The sequence below is a fragment of the Melozone crissalis genome, unplaced genomic scaffold (genome assembly GCF_028551555.1).
Source record: "Melozone crissalis strain CALT ecotype California unplaced genomic scaffold, PUWL_Pcris_2 ptg000020l_1, whole genome shotgun sequence".
Taxonomy (NCBI): domain Eukaryota; kingdom Metazoa; phylum Chordata; class Aves; order Passeriformes; family Passerellidae; genus Melozone; species Melozone crissalis.
In genome coordinates this window covers 1,195,915-1,215,594 of record NW_026535798.1, presented here as the reverse complement: position 1 = coordinate 1,215,594, position 19,680 = coordinate 1,195,915, and the positions used below count along the sequence as shown (strand labels likewise).

General features: G+C 43.8%; 2 protein-coding genes across 2 annotated transcripts in view; one reads left to right on the top strand and one right to left on the bottom strand.

Moving 5' to 3' along the window:
• LOC128937664 (CUB and sushi domain-containing protein 2-like) overlaps positions 1 to 3,024 on the bottom strand; it is a 139,811-nt gene extending 136,787 nt beyond the window's left edge. Inside the window, exons 1-2 of the mRNA XM_054277459.1 lie at positions 2,969 to 3,024; positions 2,714 to 2,826 (exon numbers count right to left, since the gene is read on the bottom strand). Coding sequence (XP_054133434.1) covers positions 2,714 to 2,826; positions 2,969 to 3,024 — 169 coding nt within the window. The remainder of the gene's footprint in view (positions 1 to 2,713; positions 2,827 to 2,968) is intronic.
• A 375-nt stretch (positions 3,025 to 3,399) lies between these two features.
• The window catches only part of LOC128937663 (mastermind-like protein 3), a 28,950-nt gene continuing 12,669 nt past the window's right edge, over positions 3,400 to 19,680 (top strand). Inside the window, exons 1-2 of the mRNA XM_054277458.1 lie at positions 3,400 to 3,417; positions 12,103 to 13,575. Of these exons, the coding sequence (XP_054133433.1) occupies positions 3,400 to 3,417; positions 12,103 to 13,575 (1,491 nt within the window). The remainder of the gene's footprint in view (positions 3,418 to 12,102; positions 13,576 to 19,680) is intronic.

Genomic DNA, 19,680 nt, shown 5'->3' with positions numbered 1-19,680 from the left:
TTCCACCTTTTTGAGGAGACAGGATGGGGAGGAAAATAAAAAATAATTTTTAAGAATAATTCTCTGCACACATTTCTCCCAGTCCCTTTGACTTCCTTACATGGGGAATGGGGAAAAAACATTTGCAAAAATCAAGATTCACCTTAATGAAAGGGAAAAGGGAAATATTTAACTCTCCCAGGAAGGGAACAAAATGAATTTGCTGTGTTCAACAACAAAAACAAAAACAAAAACCCTCTCCACAGCCTGATTGCATCTAACCTTGCTTTTACATTCCTAAAGTGATTTCCAAATGAGGGCACGGATTAGGGAGAGCAGAGGGGGAACAGACAGGGAAGGTGTTCTGCAAAACTCGGGATCAATTTAAACAAGCTGGAAGGGAAATTGTTTTCTTATAGATTATCAGCAAAGCCAGACTCCGTCCCAGAGGACCCAGGGGGTTCATAAATGATGTACAGACACGTCTTTGGAAAACAGACAGCAAATTAGAGCCACCCTAAAGCCTCCCCTTGCTTCTCCTGGCTGATCCTGATTCAGCTCTCCTGATGAAAAATGCATTTCAGCTGCTGTGCTTGCTATGGAATTACATGGCCTGTTTTGTAGGGATTTATCGCCACTGAAATATTTATGGCCAGGCCAGGTTGTGGAAAGGGTTACAGGGAGGTTTTTAAAGTCTCAGCATCTCCTGTCCTGCAGATCCCACTGCCTGCAGACACCTTCCCTTCATCCCTGGGAATCTTCACTGCTTGGCTGCTTGTTTTGCTGGGTTTTTAAGCATTGAAAGGCAGAAAGAAGCTGCCAAACTCCACAAAAACAGTGGGAAAACGAGAGCAGGTCCCTCTGGCAGCTGGGCTGAGGTCCTGTCCTGATTCCAGCTCAGAATGGGGAGTTCAGTTCATTTTCCAACACTCCATCCCCTCTGCACATGAGATGAGAACCCCCTGACATTTCTCTGAGCAGGGGAATGGGGACATTCACCCTGACTTTGCTGTGCAGGGAAAGGCTGACAAAGACAGGTGCTTTGGTGGAAGCTGCAATCCTGACAGCCATGGAAAAGCCATCCACAGGGAAGCTGCTTTTTCCAGACATTTATGCTGCACAGCAACAACAAAAGGGTTTTTTTTTCCTTGTTTAAAGTCCTTTTTTCCTTGTTTTTTCTTGCAGTTTAAAGTGATTTACAGGTTCAAGGAAAGCAGGGAAGTTAAATAACGATGTGGTTCATTTGTTGAGGCCATGACAGCCCTGCTAAGAGCACCCAAACGAGGCAGCTCTGTGGATTTATCCAAGGAAAAGAAAACCCTCTCCCTTCTCCCTGACTCCTCTCCAGAGCTTTTTCCCAGCAAAGGCTTCTTGAGAACAAACCTGCGGAGCTCCCTGAGGGGACTCAAACCATTCCTGCTTCTTCCCAACTTCATTCCCCCTCTCATGGATCCTGCACCCACAACCTCCTTCAAAAACACCACAGGAGTGGTGAGAACACCTCCAAGGAATCCACTCAATCCATTCTGGTCCCACCAGGAGCAGAATCTTCACTGCCAAAGGATCTCCTGTCCCTCAACAGCACCTGAACATCCCCATCCTGAAATCTTTATCCCAATCCTGAATTCTGCCCTGTGAAGGTGAGGAGGGGCTGAGATGGATTTCCTAGAGAAGCTCCTGAATCCCTGGGAATGTCCAAGGCCATGAGGGGACCTGGAGAACCCTGGGACAGTGGACGTGTCAGTGGATAGGCTTTAAGGTCACTCCCAACCCAAACCAGGCTGGGTTTTTCTATGAACACCACACTTTGGGGAATTCCAGCTGGAAAATAACAGCAGCAGGACCATGCAGGGAGGCAGCTGGGGATTCCTGGCTGGGGTTACTCTAAAATGGAGGCTGAGGGTCGTTGTTGGCTTGTTTGTGGTGTTGGAGCTGGTGTGTGCCCCTTACCTCAAGGGGCAATTCAGGTTGTTTAGGGGGTAGGAAGAAGTTTAGCCTAAAATCAGCTTTGGGAGCTGGAAAAGAAGATTTGAGCCCTTTCTTCCTGAGATGGGGGGGGTAACCTCTAAGAAGGGTTTATGTTGCCTCCTTATCACAGGGGCTCCATGCTGTTGCTTCCTATCACAAAGGTTCCATACCTGCTTGGTGTTTCTCATGGACATCTCCTCAGAGCTCCTCTGTGACTCTTTCTCCTTCCCACAACAGACAACTAACCCCAATTCCCTTCTCAACCACCCACCCACTCTTTTATAGCACTCTTCTCCTCATTAGTTACAGCTGTGGCCTGTTAAAGTCGGGCCTGTTCCTAATCTTTGCTAATTAGGCCCAGCTGCAACTCCTTAGGGGCAAGATCACTTTCTACACCATCTTTATTTTCTTATATTCTTACAGCTTTAGTCTTCAATCTTTGGCTTAAAAGACCCATGTTCTTTCTACACCATCTTTATTTTCTTATATTCTATCCCCTTACAGCTCTAGTCTTCAATCTTTGGCTTACAAGACCAATGTTTTTATAAACCATTAGAGTTAATTAGAGTTGGAGTCGTTTTCTAGGGTGGCCACAAGGGGAAATAAAACCAGAATGGTTGTGAAATGGGTGAATGAGGAAATCAAACTGGAATGATTTGTGAAATTGAGGAATGAGGAAATCAAACTGGAATGATTGTGGAATAGGTGAAAGAGGCTGGCTGGGGTGGGTGAGGCCAGGCCAGGGCATTTATTTCTCCCTCCTTACCTTGGTACTGGGCACTGAAGCCCTTCTGCCTGTGGTTGCCATCAGAGGTGAAGTGCAGCCTCAGCCAATTTTTGCTGCTGATCACAGGGGCAGGCAAATTCATCCCAGTGAACCTGCAAGAGAGCAAAGCAGCACAGCCACGTCAGGACCACGTCAGGACACCCCAAATCCCCCTCTCCAGGCCAATCATCCTCCCCCAGGACTTTGGGAACTCCTCTGTGGGTACCACACAGCCAAGGAGAGCCCCCTCCCCACTCCAGGGCTACCTCCAGCCCCATATTCCTGATGGGAATCCCTGCTGAGGGCTCCATGTTTGTCATTACAGAGGTTCCCAGTCCTTTTTCCTAAGGCACAGAACATTCCCAAGCTCATCTCTTCACATTTGGTTAACCCCACTCCAAAATCTTGTTTATTTTAACTCAGGAAGGGAAAGGATGGCAAGAACATCCTTATTTTTTATTTTATTTATGACCAATCCCAACCTGAGGAAGATTCCAGCCAGGATCACAAATGAACAACTCCAGAACCCAGCAGCAGCCCTTCATATTTGTTCATAATTTTATTTCCTTTTAAAACATGATGTTGTTTGCTTCATTTTTAACTCCAGATCACAATTCCTGGCTGAGTTTTGTCCCAAACCAAGTTTTAGACTGGAACAACACTTCAGACTGAGACTGAGGTCCACAATGGTGACATTCACCATGGTGAGGACACCAATGCTCTCTGTGTTCCTGCTAATGAAAGTTAATCATTTTAATCCCTAATTATCACTTATTTAAAAATTAGTGCAATTTCAACACCCATTATTGGCATTCCAACACCTTTCAGTGGCATCCAACACCTTTTATTGCCATTTCAACACCCCATTTTTACCATTCCAACATTCTTTTTTGACATCCCAACACCCCCTGCTTTTTTAACAAAGGCAAAAGGATCCTGGGAATCTGTTCCATCCGGAAGATATTTCAGATTTGATTATTAAACATTATTTAGCAGCAGACCTGGCAGCCCATGGAGCACCTGAAGAGCCCTTCAGCCACCCAGCCCATCCAGAGGTGACCTCAGGCTGGAATTGGCAGCGTTAATTAATGGCATCCCTGCGCTCCCAGTCCCTTAATGAGCTGGCAGGGTGATTAGTGCATAACTAAAGCATCTCTGCCACCTACAGTACAATCCAAACCCTGGATTATCCCGTGCCTGGATCCTGAAGTGCTCTGGGATGATTTAAAACTGGGATTTAAGGTTGTTCCCAATCATTTCTCCATGGATTCTCTCCATCCCTGTTCCCAGCTCTTTCAGGAGGATGAGGTGGAGCAGAAATGGATCCTCTGTGGCTTTTTGCCATCCTTGGGGAACTCCAAGGCAGCTGAACCCACTGAATTGGAAACTTTCTCAAAGATTGAGTTCAAACAAACAGATTTGGGGCTGAGATCAAACAAGGGATGCCCCAAACCCAGATTTGGGGCTGAGATCAAACATGGGATGCCCCAAACCCATCCTGAGTAAGTTCTCCTGGCTGGTTTTTATGACAACACCCTTAAATTCAATGTTTTCACCCCTCAAGGGCCATTTCATTGTTTATTCTGCAGCAGCAAACCCCTCAGGAATAATCTTTAGCTATGCAGAGCCAAATTTCCCTTTCACAGCTGTAATTCAAGTGCCTGAGATAAAAACCAGACAAGAATGAAGCAAAGCTGCCTGAATGAGGCTCAACTTCTCCTGTCCCACATCCCTGGATTTGGTTTTGATCAGCACATCCTTGAAGGGTGGATTCATCCCAAACCTGAGATGTTTTTCCCTTGTGTGACACCAAATCCTCCACATTAAACAAAATTCCTTAATTCAAAACAAGGAGGGGTTAATGCCATCAAAACTCTTTTTGAAGAAAAAGCACTGAAGTGAGGCCTTCTCAACTCTTTTTTATTTCTTTCCTTGCTCTCTCACTTCCCACTGAATCCAGGCATGAAATATTTATCCCTTTCCCTCCCCTGGCACAATTAGTATGGCTGTACATGGCTGGCACTGATTACTCTGCATTCACGTCCCATTATCTATTTACAATCCCAATTCCTGCTTTAATTTGTTTCCACGCAGAGAGGAAGAAAAGGAAGGGGGAAAAAAAATCAATAAAGTGTCACAAAGTGAGGCAGAAGCACTGGAGCAGCAGGAGGAGATGTTTGCACACAGATTTGGAGCACCCTGAAATTCGATTATCAGCAATTTGGCCATTAGTTCTTCTTAAATGGACCCAAATACGATGAGAATTCCTGGTGTGGATGCTGCAAACCCCGTGCAGGAGTCAAAGGCACGACTGAAGGCAGGAATTCCATCTCAAATCCTGCTATTTCAGGTGAAATATCTTGGGTCTGCTTTGCAATTCTTACTGTATCATTAATTGTTCAATCTGTACTTAGATAACCTGCACTCCTTTAAAGGTATTTGTCCTTGCAGGGAAATCTTCAGCTGACTTATGTCCTCGGCCAAGCTGCCTGTTCAGGGAACAGATGGGAAAAAGGAGGCTAAATTTACCATTTTGTTTGCAGCACAGTATGACCTATTCACAAGATTTTTCTTTTAATGTGTTAGTTGTGGAAATCTGTTAATTTGATATTTAAATTATTTTCAAGTGGAAGCCTCATTTATGGTGTTACCTCAAGAGGGTGACTAAAATCTGTGGGCTTGAACAGGTACAGTGTGTAGACCATGTGGCTCTCATTTCCTTCCTTTTCCAGTTGTATGAAACACTTTGCTTCAGAAAGCATGAACTTGAACTTAGCCATGTGGAAGAATGCCTGGAATGACTTAGCCCACACTGATTTGAGGAACTGGAAGGTGCTGCCTCATGCACCTATGGAACACGTAGCTCTGTTGCCACGAGGTGATGTGTGTTGGGAGTTAACACCAGGGATGTGAATGTGCAGGAAGACAACTGTGCCATTTCTGCTTTCAGCCTTCTGTCCGCCTGGTCTCTCTGCTAGAGATCATGCACTAGACAGGCTTCGGTAGTAACAGAGATCCAGTAGGAACTCACAGTCCATGGCAATCTGTGGTGCCATCAGGGGATTTCTGTCATGCCTTCACCATCTCTTCTGGTTCTTCCTTCAGAGTTTCTCTGAGGATAGTCTGCAGTAATATATTATGTATGTAGGTTGTGCCAGGGCAGTATTTTGCAAGCAGCTGGAAGATAATTTGCCTGCCCCAAGCATAGGAAGGGCTTTTCCCTTACATCAGTCAGACAAGGTTTTGGTCTGTCAGTTCTGAAGTCAGGAATAGAGCTCACATGCTACTGGTGCCTTAATGACAAGGAGAGCAGAGCCTGTGTCACAGAGCTGCTCCTCCTTTGCAGAGGACAGGAATGCTTTCATGTCCAACATACCCCTTTGCTAGGCAGCCAGGATGCCATCAACATATTCACTAGCCTGCTACAACTTGTGCTCGTGCAAGGATGGACTGGGACAAGATTTTTCCCAGGAAACCATTCCAGTGTCACATACACAGTTTAAAGAGCTGCTGAGTAGCTGTGGTGCACGTGCAACAGCACCAGGTGTGCTGTTTTGCTTCTTCTTAGTTTAAAACACAAGAGGTTCCTGCATTTCTTTTCAATCCTGATTTGTGGTAATTTGGGAGGCACAGCTTTAATAATCTCCAGAGTGCTTTTTATCATTACCCTCTCTTCTGTCCAGATACGAAGCAGATTGGAAAGGGTGAAGACTTATCAGAACAACTCCCAGACACGTCAATTGGAGGCTGCCTGACTAAATTCTCATAACACACCCTGAAAATGCAGCTCGTGCCATCTGCAAGGACAGTTTCGGAGAGAGCAGATCGCAGCTGCTGGGTGAGAGAGGCAGCAATAGGTACTGCCAGCTCAGTAGTTCAGCTTATAGGCTCTTACACCTTCCTGAGACTTGCACAAATGGAGCAGTGCTGGCACTGCAATGAGGTCACTGCTTTGCCAGTGTTTACCCCATTGGGCCAAAGCAGGATTAAATGAGACAGATCTCTGCAGGACACTGCAAGTGTCATTGGGAAGCTGCTGTGGAGCTGGTAGGCTTAAAACACTGGTGACAAGATGTGGCTGTACCTCAGGCAACATTGGCTTTTGAATGGCAGTGTCAGAGGTGATACAGCAAGGAGGTGCATGCAAAAAATCCTTTCAAAGGTTGAAGCTGAATTTCTGGCATGCAAATGGAAATGCTGATTATTCCTTACTGATCTTAGATGCTGTCATGTCAAATCCACTTGCTTAGTGTCACTTCATAGCCACCCCTGGGACACTTCCTGAATTGTTGATAGGATTTAAGCACAGCACAAGAAGTTAAGTAGGAAACTTTGCTCAGTCTTTAGGGTACAGGCTGGAGACTGCTGAATTGGGGGGGGTGTTTGGCAGAGCTCATGGTAACTACTCCCTGTTGGAGGTAAGAAGTACCAAGATCTTTCTATAGAAGCTCTAGGAGAAGAAGGGAGAAGAAAGAGGGGGAAAACTCAGGAACAGACACACTGGTGTGTTGCAGACCTCTTTTATGAAAATTTCTTTCCTTAGGATTTTTCCTCCTGAGAAGCCAAGAGGCCTCAGGAACAAAATGTAAACAATCATTATCTGCTGCTGTGGAATGCAACAGGTGCATCTGTGATTGGCCCATGTTGGATGTTTGTAATTAATGGCCAGTCACAGTCAGCTGGCTTGGACAGAGAGCCGAGTCACAAACCTTTGCTATCATTCTTTCCTATTCTATTCTTAGCCAGCCTTCTGATGAAATCCTTTCTTCTATTCTTTAAGTATAGTTTTAATGTAATATATATAATAAAATAATAAATCAGCCTTGTGAAACATGGAGTCAGATCCTCATCTCTTCCCTCATCCTAAGACCCCTGTGAACATGGTCACACTGTTGGGAGGGAGAGTAGAAACCCTAGAGGAAGACCCAAGACTTTAATTCATTTCATGGAAAGGAACTGAAGGTCATGGTGACTGGTGGGCCAGACTGATTCAACATGAAGAACTGAAATGATCAATTTTTAACAGAAAGAGTCTCAGAAGAGCATGTGGAGAAGATAATAAGCCCTGTTTTTTGTAACCATGCATATCCTCTGAGTGAGATGGACTTTGCTCCTGGTGGGAAAGCAGAGAAACTAGCCAAAGCCCAAAGATAACTCCAGAGCAGGGCACATTCCAGCAGAGCTGGGAAGCCAAGTGCACCAAACCTCTCAGAATTGCTGCCTTTGTCTTGTATTGAAGCTGCTGGAGCTGCCCTAGGCAGAGGAAAGTCAGTGGCTGCATGCAGCTGGTACACAAAAACACGTGACAAAGTGACATCAGCCTCCTGCTCTGGGGGCTCAGAGGAGCAGTGGACCTGTGTCAGACCCTGTGAACAGGGCATAGAGAGAATTTATCCTCTCGGCTCCCCGCCTCGCCCTGGTTTTTGTGCTGTTCTTTGAGGAGCAATGAAAGGATGTTCTGGTGCCACAGCCTCAGTCCCTGCCGTGCGCTGGGGCTGGAGCAGCCGCCCACCAAGGCAGCTCCTGGTGGAGGATGGGCCCGGCTGTTGCTATAACAACTGCACCTCTGTCTCGTTCCTTTTGAGAGATGGATTGCTGCTGGGGAGATGAAGCGCAGCAGCCTCTCCTCACTGATGAAAGCCCTGCCACAGCCTCCCCACACTGCCGTGCATCTGCTGGCTCTGCCACGGCCTGTCCGAGCAGCGCTGGCCAGGGTTTCAGGATGGGCTGCATCCCAACCCTTCAGCTCGGTGTGTGTTTGTGTTTCTGTGCCCCTGCCTCTCCTCCAACCGAGAGCCATTTAAAAAGTCAACCTGCCAAAATCTGACCTTTTCTCAGTCTGCGACTAGAGTTTTTTCAAAGGCTTATAAAGAACTGATAGTCCTGCTTCCCCCTCTTGTGCTTTGGGGTAGAAAACAGCAGTGAAATGAAGATTCATCAGCCAAGTATTTTGTGTGAATAAAGCTAAAAGTTTGTGAAGCTGAAAGGGGGTTGTTTTATTTCAATATTTTCCTTTGATTTTGATATTTTCCTTTTGTTTTTATTCTATGTGTCAACAATCTTCTGTTCCGAGACCTAAATCTCTCAGCTCCTGCTAATATCTTCACAATGCATGCCATAAAACATGCACAAACTGTGTGCTTGTACTGAGAAGGAGAGAGAGGGTACTTTAAAAGGTACTATTTTACTTCAGGGATTGTGTTTATAGAGGGAAGGGGAAGTGCTGGGGTTTTAGTCTAAGACACTCTGGAATCCTGATTGTGGTAAACTGTTTGCCAGTATATGCTCAGTGTAGGATATCCAAACCATTCAAGAGTTCATATGGTGATTGGGAATTAAATCAAGATATGAAAAGGAAATATTTCATTAAAATCATTTGATAAGAGTATTTCTGCATTGTACCTCAAAAAAAAGGAGATACATTTATTGTCATGGCTCCCAACTCCCCCAAAATGCTGGAATCAAGAGGCTTCCCCAGCATGTTGCCTTCTAACAAACCTTTCACATTAAGTCTTTGTCTACCTACAGTTTTTCAATGAGCAAACAAAGAAGACAAAAATATTAGTGCCTGTTAGCCCCCCCAAATCCAAAAGCTTCTGAAGGAGAACGATGTGGATAAACAAAATTAGAATAGATTTAATTTAATTTCTTTTTACAAAAAAGCACGACTTCTGTATGTTTCATATTTCATAGAAAATAGTTTTCATGTCAAGCTGCTTTTTGTTGTAATGCATAATAACATGATTATGAATATTTATATACTGGGCTAAAGTCACTGTCTATTTGTACAGGGGGACATACAAGTTCCAGCACATGATGAAACTTTAGGAACTGATATTTTTAGGGCTGGTTATTTGGTTATTTTCCACTAGATAGTTTTGATTTTTTTGGAAAATTCTTTTGAATTTGTATATTCATATACAAATAAGGTGATAGATTCAGGATAAAATGGTAAATGTTTTAAAACCTGGAAGTGTGAAACCATGTTAAAGCATATCACTCTCACCAATATTTTTGTAGAGTATTCATTCAAACTTGCAAAATGTATGGAGTCAGTTCACTTGTATTCCTCAGGAGATAATCACTCTCACTGGTCCCTGCCTTGTCATTAGGGAATTTTTTCCCCCATATTTTCCTTATAGAACTTTACTTCATGATGAGAAGCCTGCCACCATGTCCTGTTCTTACTTTATCCCAGCACTGATCAATATGAAGTTGGGGTAAAGGGCCATGACACATTTTGAACATTTCTTCAAATCCTGGTTTTGCCTGAGCATTCCCATTGGGCTCACTCTTGAGTCACTTGCTGTTGGGGGAATGCAGTTTTTCTGCTGTGGCAATAGGGACTTTGCAGTGTGATGGCTTAGGAGCTGAAATGGGTGATTTCAGCTGTAAATTGTGGGAGGGGCCCATTAAGGGCAGTATTTAAGTATACTATTTTTACATTTACATAAATATGCTATTTTAACCCATTACATCAACTGACCAACCTGTGCCAACACCTCACCATCCTCACCGGGAAGAATTTCTTACTAATATCTAACCTAAACCCACCTTCTGTCAGTTTGAATCCATTTCAAACTTGTCCTGTCACTTGTAGAAGTCCTTCTCCAGCTCTCTTGTAGGCCCTCTGGGTGCTGGAAGGTGCTATAAAGGTCTGCCCAGAACCTTCTCATCTCCAAGATGAGCATCCACACCTCTCCAAATTCAGGGTTTTGAGACCAGACACTGGAGAGGGGAGCCCAGCCATGGGGCAGAGGCTGTGGTTACAGGGCAGCTGGTCTGTGTGGCACCACAGAAGCACAAAGGGGAGGAATTTCTGCCTGCAGGAGGCTTGGCACACACTGGCTTTGTGCAGGGTGGAACAGGCAGTAAAGTCTTGGCCACTTATGCCAACAGTGACTTCCCACATTAAAAAGCTGATCTGCTCCAGTGAAAATCAAGGAGTTGATGGTCTGCTTAGGCTCATGGCACTGTCTTTCTGCCTGGCTCTCTGCAAAAGAGCAGCCTCACAGTAGCTTGGTGTCCCATGCACGCTGAGCTGTGGCTGCAGCAATGCCTGTGCTGGCCACATCCCTCTGCACTGTGTGATGAAAGAGGGGCAAGAGAAGGGCACAGCCTTCCCAGAACCCGGGCAAGATACGGGTTTGCTTGCCCATCTTATGCATGGGATGAAAGGGGGACCAGCCCTCTGGGAGGGGAGAAATAAATGAGATCTGGATTATGAGAAGAAAGAAGGTTGAGGACCTCTAGGTTAGGGAAGGGGTGGGAGTTGCATATCTGGGACTTTCCTACCAGTAAGAATACTTTAAAAACTGATAAAATCTTTCAGTATTTTGTCTTCTATTGTTCTAGTATCAAGGATGCAAGCGTGTCCTGAAGGCGTTTGCTGGAGCTGTGACCTCTTTGCTTCCTCCCCTCCCCACTATTGTTTTTTGCCTTAGTGAAGAGAGACGCTTTTTTAGCCTGGTACATAAGTAAAGGACTCTGCTTGGGTGTGAGTGGGGAGGACTGCTGCTTGCTGCAGTTCTTTGCTATGCTTCTACAACCAGATTCAAAACTGATGTTAATACACTATTTTTTTATAAAATTCCTATATTCCAATTTATTTGCTTTTCTGTAGACTTGCCTGGCCATTATTTCTGTTAGCTATTTATGTTTTATGTTAGCCCTTAGCACATAGTCACATAGTTGATTCCTTTTTTTTTTTTCATTATTTGATTGAGTTAAAGTTATGCAAAGCACCTTCTGTTTTCTAGGGTGGATTTTTTTTTTTCTCCCTTAAAAGTGATTCTCAATGTGTTAGCCAAGAACATAGGGCTAAGCAAATGAAACTATGCAATTTTTTTTTTGTCAACAACACATTTCAATATAAGTAGTCAATCAATTATATTGCAGTTACTTTTTTAAGAAGCTTCTAGAAACTTCCAACAACAACAAAAAAATTTGGAGTGACTAGTAAGTTTTAGTGATTCCTTTTTTCTCTTTTTTAAAATTCCATTTTAAGACTCCTCACTGTGTTAGGCACACTGTTTAAATCTTATCCCTGTATTAGGCACTAAAATGTCAAATTAGTCAACTTGCTCCCTAAATTTCTTGGAAGCTAGCACAGATTCAGCTTGGAAAGCACAGACATATTTTACAGTTCTGCTTTCCTAGTCAAAGGAAGGTTTGGTTTGGGACAGTGGGAAGTGTTTGGTTGTTGGGGGGTTTTTAGACTGTGTTTTCAAAGTGATCGAGGCATAAGAATGAAATCAGAGAAACCTCCTAACCAGTTTTGAAACTTATTGTCACTGGCTTGATGAGGAGCCTCTTGTCACAGTGCCCATGAGCACTTCTTTTGCGTCTGCAAATGGTTAATTTTTTCCTTTCCTCTTGTTTTCTTTAAGCTTCAAGAGACAGTCAAAAGGAAGTTGGAAGGCGCACGTTCACCTCTCAATGGAGAGCAGCAGAATGGAGTTTGCGATGGGGGCTTTTCTCCAACCAGCAAGCGGACACGCAAGGATGGGCCAGGCATTGAGGCAATCAACAGCTTGCCCATTAATCTGCCTTTGCCTGCTGTTTCTCCTCTTCACCAGCTTGACATGAAAGCTCCTGTGCTCCTGCAGAACAGTGGAACTCACAGGAGTAGTCTGGAAGACTTGGGTGAAAACGGTGGGCTTTCTGAGATAAAGCTCCCTGTTAACGGCTGCAGCGAGCTGGATGATGGTTTTAACATCCTGCACAACAAGGAGCTAAAGCAAGAGCCCCTGGATGACTCCAACTGCATAGACACTTCTGAAACATCTCTTTCCAATCAGAACAAGCTCTTCTCAGACATTAACCTAAATGATCAGGAGTGGCAGGAGCTCATAGACGAGCTGGCGAACACCGTCCCAGAAGATGATATACAGGATTTGTTCAATGAAGACTTTGAAGAGAAGAAGGAGCCTGAATATCCCAGGCCTGCCACAGAGACTCAGGAGAGCGCGAGCGTGAAAAGTGATCCATCCCATTCTCCATTCACTCATGTCCCATTGGGATCTCCCCAGGTCAGACCATCTTCTTCCGGTCCTCCATTTTCCAACATCTCCTCAGGCTCCAGCGTTGCCTCAGCATCCAGCGCGCCGCTGGCCCCAGTCCCTGCTGGCTCTCCAGCAAATTGTGTGGTGCAGTCCCCTCAGACCCCCGGCCAGGCCCACACTCCCGGACAAACGCAGGGGCGCTCCGGGAATGGCTTCCTGATGAGCGCGGCCTCGGCCGTGGCGGGCTCAGGGCCTGGCCCCAGCGCTGACCTGTCCCCAGCCGAGCAGCTCAAGCAGATGGCAGCCCAGCAGCAGCAAAGGGCCAAGCTCATGCAGCAGAAGCAGCAGCACCCAAATCAGCCCTCAAGCTGGTCACCAGGGGGGCCTCCATCCAGTCCCTACGGAGCACCCTTCAGTGCAGACAAACCAAATAGCCCAATGATGTATTCTCAAGCCTTTAACAACCAAAACCCTGTAGTGCCTCCTATGGCAAACAACCCCCAGAAGACCACAATCAATAACTACCTCCCTCAAAATCATATGAACATGATCAGTCAGCAGCCAAATAATTTGGTCACAAACTCCTTGGGCAAGCAGCCCAATCTGCTTTCTTATGGCAACACCAAACCTCTGACCCATTTCAGCACTGAGCTGGGTCAGATGATGGCCCCGGCAATGGCAAACCCCGGGAAGAACACCATGGTGCCCTACATCCAGCAGCAGCAGCAGGCCCAGCAGGCCCAGGTGCCAGCCCACGTGGCACACCTGAGCGAGGAGCAGAAACGCATGCTCATCATGAAGCAGAAAGGAATGATAAATCAGCCCGTGGGATATGCAGCACTCCCTGCCCTTGGTCAGGTAAGTGAGTGCACAACCAGAGGCTGATACAAGGGCTTTGTACAGTGGGCCTCTTGTGTTGCTAATACAGAGTCTGACACCTCTTTGTGCAGTCTCCTCCATTTGTCTCCTCTTTCTCCTGGAAAATATGGAATGTCATTGCAGATGCTTCTTGGATTTTTCATGTGGTATTGCAGCCTGATTATTTTAAGAACTGAAATTATGTTGCACTATGCTTCAGTTGTTAATTCAGTGCTCTCTCCCTGTGTCTCTTCTGATGAGTGCTTGGGGCCACTCTGGGAAATTTTGAGTTAGAAGTCATTCTTCCTTGGAGGGTTTATTTCCTTTTTTTTGTAATGCAAGACTTGGTGGTTGTGGATCCCAAACCACTGCATGGCTTAGTTCACCACAGTGTAGCGAGCATTGTGAAAAAAAGATGGAGCAGCTGGTCCCTTCTTCTTGGGGTAGAGATCAAGCTACCTCTAAACAGCATTTTTGGCATTTTGGCTCTGGGAGCAAAGGAAAAATATTTTGGGTTCTGAGTGCTTTTGGTTTTAACTGGAAAAAGTAAGAACAACAGAATGCTTTTAGTGGTGCTTGGGCCATGATGATGAGATGGTTTATTCTGGGACTTTCAAGTAGTCGTTAGCAACCCCAAGTATTTTGTCTTTCAGCAAGAGGCTAAAGCCATGTTGGCTTCAGAGCCCTGGCATCACTGTCTCGTGTATTCCATGCTAAGCTCTGGTGCAGCAGTTGCCAGGCGTGGGGAATACTTTGTAATGAGTTAATAACCAGTTGGAATATTGCTTATATCAATGCCCTATCACCTCCTCGGTCAGCAGGGTGTTCCTAGCTGTGCAGCCCCTGTAAAGATCTGCCCATGGAAAGGTTCAAGAACAAATTTTCTAAATGTTGTATTGAGAGTTTTAAAATGGATTAAAGTTAATAATCAATTCTCAAAGTGATGTCTTTGCAGAAGTTATGTGCCACCAAAACAGGTCAAGAAATCTGATATACACCAATAGTGTACAATACACTCATAGAATTGATGGTTGATCATTTTAGCATAACATCTTTTCACCAAATTAGCTGTTTACACACCACCTACAGGGAATACTTCATTCTGAGCATGGTTTAGCTGTGACTCACACTGTAATGCATGTAGAAATACAGCAAATTTTGTTATTCCTTCAGCTTATGGAGTTTGGGGATCAACCAATAAGGAGAAGTAGGAGCTTTACCAGGTCAGACCACATCACATATTATTTAAAGTTAACTGCAAAACAAAAAGAAATGTTCATCTGCCTCGTGGTTTTGGTTCAGGATGTATGGTGACAGCTCAAAGGTTCATATTTTTATATTAATTCTGCTTGCCTATTTTATTAGACATAGGTGATCTAAAGCCTCTTCTTTTGGAAAAGGCTTATCTAGAGAAATATTGCAATAATGACTTAGACTGTAATTGTAGCTACAGGTTTGTCATTTTGTAACTAAGAGGCGGAGGATGCTTGGTCATGCTGCCAATGCTTTATTGTTTCTTGCCTTTGCTTTTGTTAAATCTGCTGAACTCAAAGACCCATCAAAGAGCTGAGAGGATGACCTGCCTGTGTGGAAGAGTTAATGCCATCTCCTCCATTTCATAAGTTGAGAAATTCATGTTAATATCTCTCTGCAATTCCACAATATGAATGGATAGCCAAGGTTTCATTTATCTAATCTCATTCAGTTCCTTTTTTCTTATAAGTGTAGGAAAAACTGGATATTTGGATAGAATTAGATATTCTTTCATAAACAAGTCCAGATATTAAGTCATTTCTGTGACTTATAAAGAAGAAGCTTAGGGCAGAGCCATACATAGTTTGTTATAGTCAGGGATAGTTTGTTTGAGTCAGGGATTTTTTCAGAGGTGCCCTGAAGGTAATTTTGATGGGATTTTTTTTCTGGAGCGGAGTGTTAAATCCAGAGGCAGATTCTGACTCGTCGATATCCAAAAAACCTCATGGTCGGTCCTGACTTGTCTACCTTACCAAGACTCTTTCCTACCAATATTACCTCATACCTGACTGTTCTCCCCTTGGTCAGACTCAGAATTCCCTGCTCTCTACCTTGCTCCATGTCCCCTGATCTGCCCCAAAACCATTTGTTAGTTTGTGAGCATGTGGCAGGTGTTGCCCGTTTTTGGTCTTGTTTTTTTCTGGGTGGTTCTTCCATTCTTACTTGGCTGGGGCTCATAGGCTAACCCAGCAAGTAGATTTGCACAGATTTGCTTGGTATTTGAGGGATAGAGATTCTCTTCTCTTGTGGTTCTCATGTCATAATAAAAGAAATCAGTTCCCCCCTCAAGACACAACAATCGCTTTGTTTAGACTTTTTATATTATTTTAGAAATAAAAGGGAGAAAACCTGAACCCACCTCCTTCTCAAAAATTACACTGTTTTTTAAGCTAAAATGTTCCATTAAGTTTTTGAGATCTATGCAAGGTTTTATGTGAGGCAATTTTTCTCTTCTTCCTCAAACCAAAAAGTAATTTCAAACTGAAGAAAAGTAAAAAGGTTTTCTTTGGGAAATTTAGAAATAATTAACTGTGCTTTTTCTTAGTTCCAGCTGTTCTATATGAATGCATAATGGTAAGAAAAAAAACCAGCCCAAAGGAATAACTGTTGAATGGCTGAGGCAAAATTTGATGTTTGGAGCCAAGTGTGTGAGGGAAAGTAATGAGAGGTCAAAACAAAACAGAATTCTCTGTGGGTGTAAGAACAGTAAAACTAGACTGCAGCTATTTGCCTGCATGGGACTGTGAGAATGCTGCAATTGTTTCCTAATGAAACCACTAGTTATTTTGTTTAAAATTGTAGAGATGCGAATGAAGGAGAGAAATGACACCATCCTGCAAGCATATTTCATATTTAATTATCTGCCCTTTGTTTTAATCTTATGCAATCAAGATGCATCATCTGCTCAGTCTGGTTTTGCATGCCAAAGTGAATACTGCTAAATCCTCCAAGTTACTGCTGGTAGAGAGCTGAAACCAGTTGTTCCATTGCTTGGCTAGAGAATGTGTCAGAATAACTGGTCTTTTCCACTTTATAAAACACAGTTGAAGTGGTAACTCTTTGATTCATAGAAACTTCTCCATTTGTTTAAGATTTATAAAAATACAGCGTTGTGTGATTTTTTCCTTGTCAAGTTTCATGAAGACTTACAGTGTGTATTATTCACATCTGTAAAGAAAATGTTTTGTGTTATTTTTAGAAGCAGATATTTTGTATTACTGACTGCACAAAATGTATATTAAATGTCCTCTGTTTTACTTCTTTTCCTTCCTACATGATCTAGGTTGCTACATAAAGAGCAGTTTGTCCTGTTATTTAGTAAGATCCAATAGTTTAATGATTCAGTGTGTGCCAATCAACTCTCCTTCAGTTTTATTCATTACAACTGCAGTTGTGAAGCACTGTGGTTTTGAAAAGTCTATAGCCAGTAGCAGCATATTTTTACATAGAGTGCTACCCTTTCCTGGTGGTTTTTTGTGCCATTTTTTTCCTGAAAGCGCAAGTTAGCATCATCAGTTTTAGCTTTCCAATCTCATAGCCCATTCCAGCTGCTCTGAGCTCAGCATGCACCTGACCTGTGTCTGTGTGAAGGAGTGCTCTCTGATGGTCAGTCTGTACTCCCGGCATGGCTAGGATGTTCCACATCACCACCAAGGTGTACCTCACATCTCTGACTTCGTATTTTGTCTTTCATTTTATCTTTGTGGGTCCTATTTCTGATGCTTTCCAAAACATTTCTAAATAGTCAAGCCTTATGCCACATAGAAGCATTAGGTTATCGGTATGTGTGTTCCCTGCAGAAAGATTTCCTAACGTTGCAACGTGTGAGTGTCCATAGTAGGAACACTCAAGATCTCTTGAAAGACTGTCCAAGTGAGTGGTTAAGTGCAGATTTGGAGTCCTTTGCTCAGGAGGTTCTGCCAAACCCCAGCTGATGCATCTAATTTGCTGAAGAACGTGGCTTCTGCTCTCTCAGCAAAGATTTCATTCCTCATGGGCAATGGGAAGCTTGCCCTCTCTATGTTAATGCTCACCAGCTCAGTGTTGTCTGCCACAGCCAAACTTGTTAATAAGGAGGGGAGCAGATCAGCTGCTCCCTGTATTCTTTGTTCTGTTGTTGCATTCTGGAGTCCTCCCACTCACACTCAGCCCCTTTTTCATGTGTGAGAGGAACATTTTGTGTGCCTTAGCCTGCAAGCATATCTTACACACTGGGACAAAGCCACCCATTCTGTGGCAGCACATCTCCCAGACAGGGGCTTAGTCCTCATTTACACCCGGTGGGAGCTTGTTAGCAGCTCTTCCTGGACAGTAAGAGAGGAGCTGCCCGGAGAGGACCAAGTACCTCATGAGAAAGCAAGCCCAACTTTAGCAGCATTGTCACAAAATTGCATTTCCTCTGTCTCCTTTTCGCTTCTGTTTCACACTTGGGCAGTGTTAAAGCTGATTACTCACTCCAGAGGCTTAGTCTTTGGCTCATGCCAGTACCCTTCTGTTGAATCTGTTCTGTCAGATCTCTCACTTCTGGTTAAAATCTGGTATGAGAAACAGGTAAACATGTGAAATGCCTTTTGTTTGGAGAAACTGGAGAAAAGTCTGTGTCTTTGAAAAATAGAAAGAAAAAAATTTGAAAGTGTCTACCTAGAGAGAGTGTAAGGTCTGTCCTGAGATGACTCCTCCTTTTGTGACATGACATTCCTTGAAGAGTAAACATCCTCAAAAGCATCTGACTTTTAAAATCATTTTTGTACATAGTATTGCCTAGAGAAAGCAAGATTCCTGAGACTGCCCAGCATGCACTTTCCAGGGAATTATTTTTCCAGTGTGTATTTATTTCCCTCTGAATCCAGCAGGTTGGGGGGATTTTTTGTTTTTGTTGGTTTTTTTTGTTTCAATCTGTCCTATATTATTTGTCTGCTTCTTTTCTCTCTCCCACTACTCCATAAGGCATTTTTCTTTCTCTCTGTCTAAGTTCCCTGCTGAAGTTTACCTCCTGTTTCCCCTCATCCAGCTTTTATCTCTCTACTTCCCCTCCTTACCCCTTTAATAGCACAGGACCTTTTTCTGGTGTTGTCACAGCTCACAGGAAATTACTGCAGACACCATGGCTTTCTGTGGTCTGTATACCTCTGGCAGATGGAAATAGTATGAAATATTTGTTGTCATAGTAAATGGTTTTTTAACCAGTCATGGGACAGGTGAAGAACTGGGGAATCTCAGCTATAATCTCACTAATGTTGCAGCACCATCCATGAGATGAATTTGGCCTCTACATCTGCAGTCTGACTGCTAATCCATCTCAACCAGAATTGCAGCGTTCCAGACTATGGAACAGCTTCACTGGATTGAGATTATTTGCAGTGTGCCCTTATCACAGATGGCTGAAACAAAACAAAACAGGTAGGAATGTTCTATTGTTAAGTGGCATAGGACATGCACACCCTAGGGGATTTGTCTATGGCAGGAGAATGCAGTAAATTAGGGTTACAAACCCTTGCAGCCTTGCAGATGGAAAAGCAATTTTAAGTGATTTTTTTGGGAGAGTAACTTTCAAACCCCCCATATCATGTGAAACTGGTCCCATCACTTGAAGACAACTTCACTGTTCTCACAGACGTGCATAGAACAGAAATATTTAAAGCCTTTTAAGACATTTCTGGCATAATTACTATGTGTATCACAAACTACACAGTGTACATGGATGTATTGTAAAATTTAGTGTATGTGGTCAGTCTGAAGATGCATTCACTTTATCCATCTGACTCCGTGGGGGTTGCTAGTCCAGAATCAAGGAGAATAATTTCTGTGGTTCCCCAAGCACCTGCTCACATCCCCCAGGTAAAAGGAACACAATGGGGAAACTGTATGTACCAAAAAGCTTGTGTGTCTGCAGTGGGTGAAGCTCTGGGTGTCAGTGTGATTGATTTTCAGTTAATTGAGAATACAATACCTGGTCTCTCTTTCTCTCTCCTCCATTTTTCTTATCTAGTCCACCACTTTTAATTTCCTATTAATAGACTGTGCTTTTCCTTTTCAACTTAGTGAGAGATTTCTCACCTACACAACCTTAGT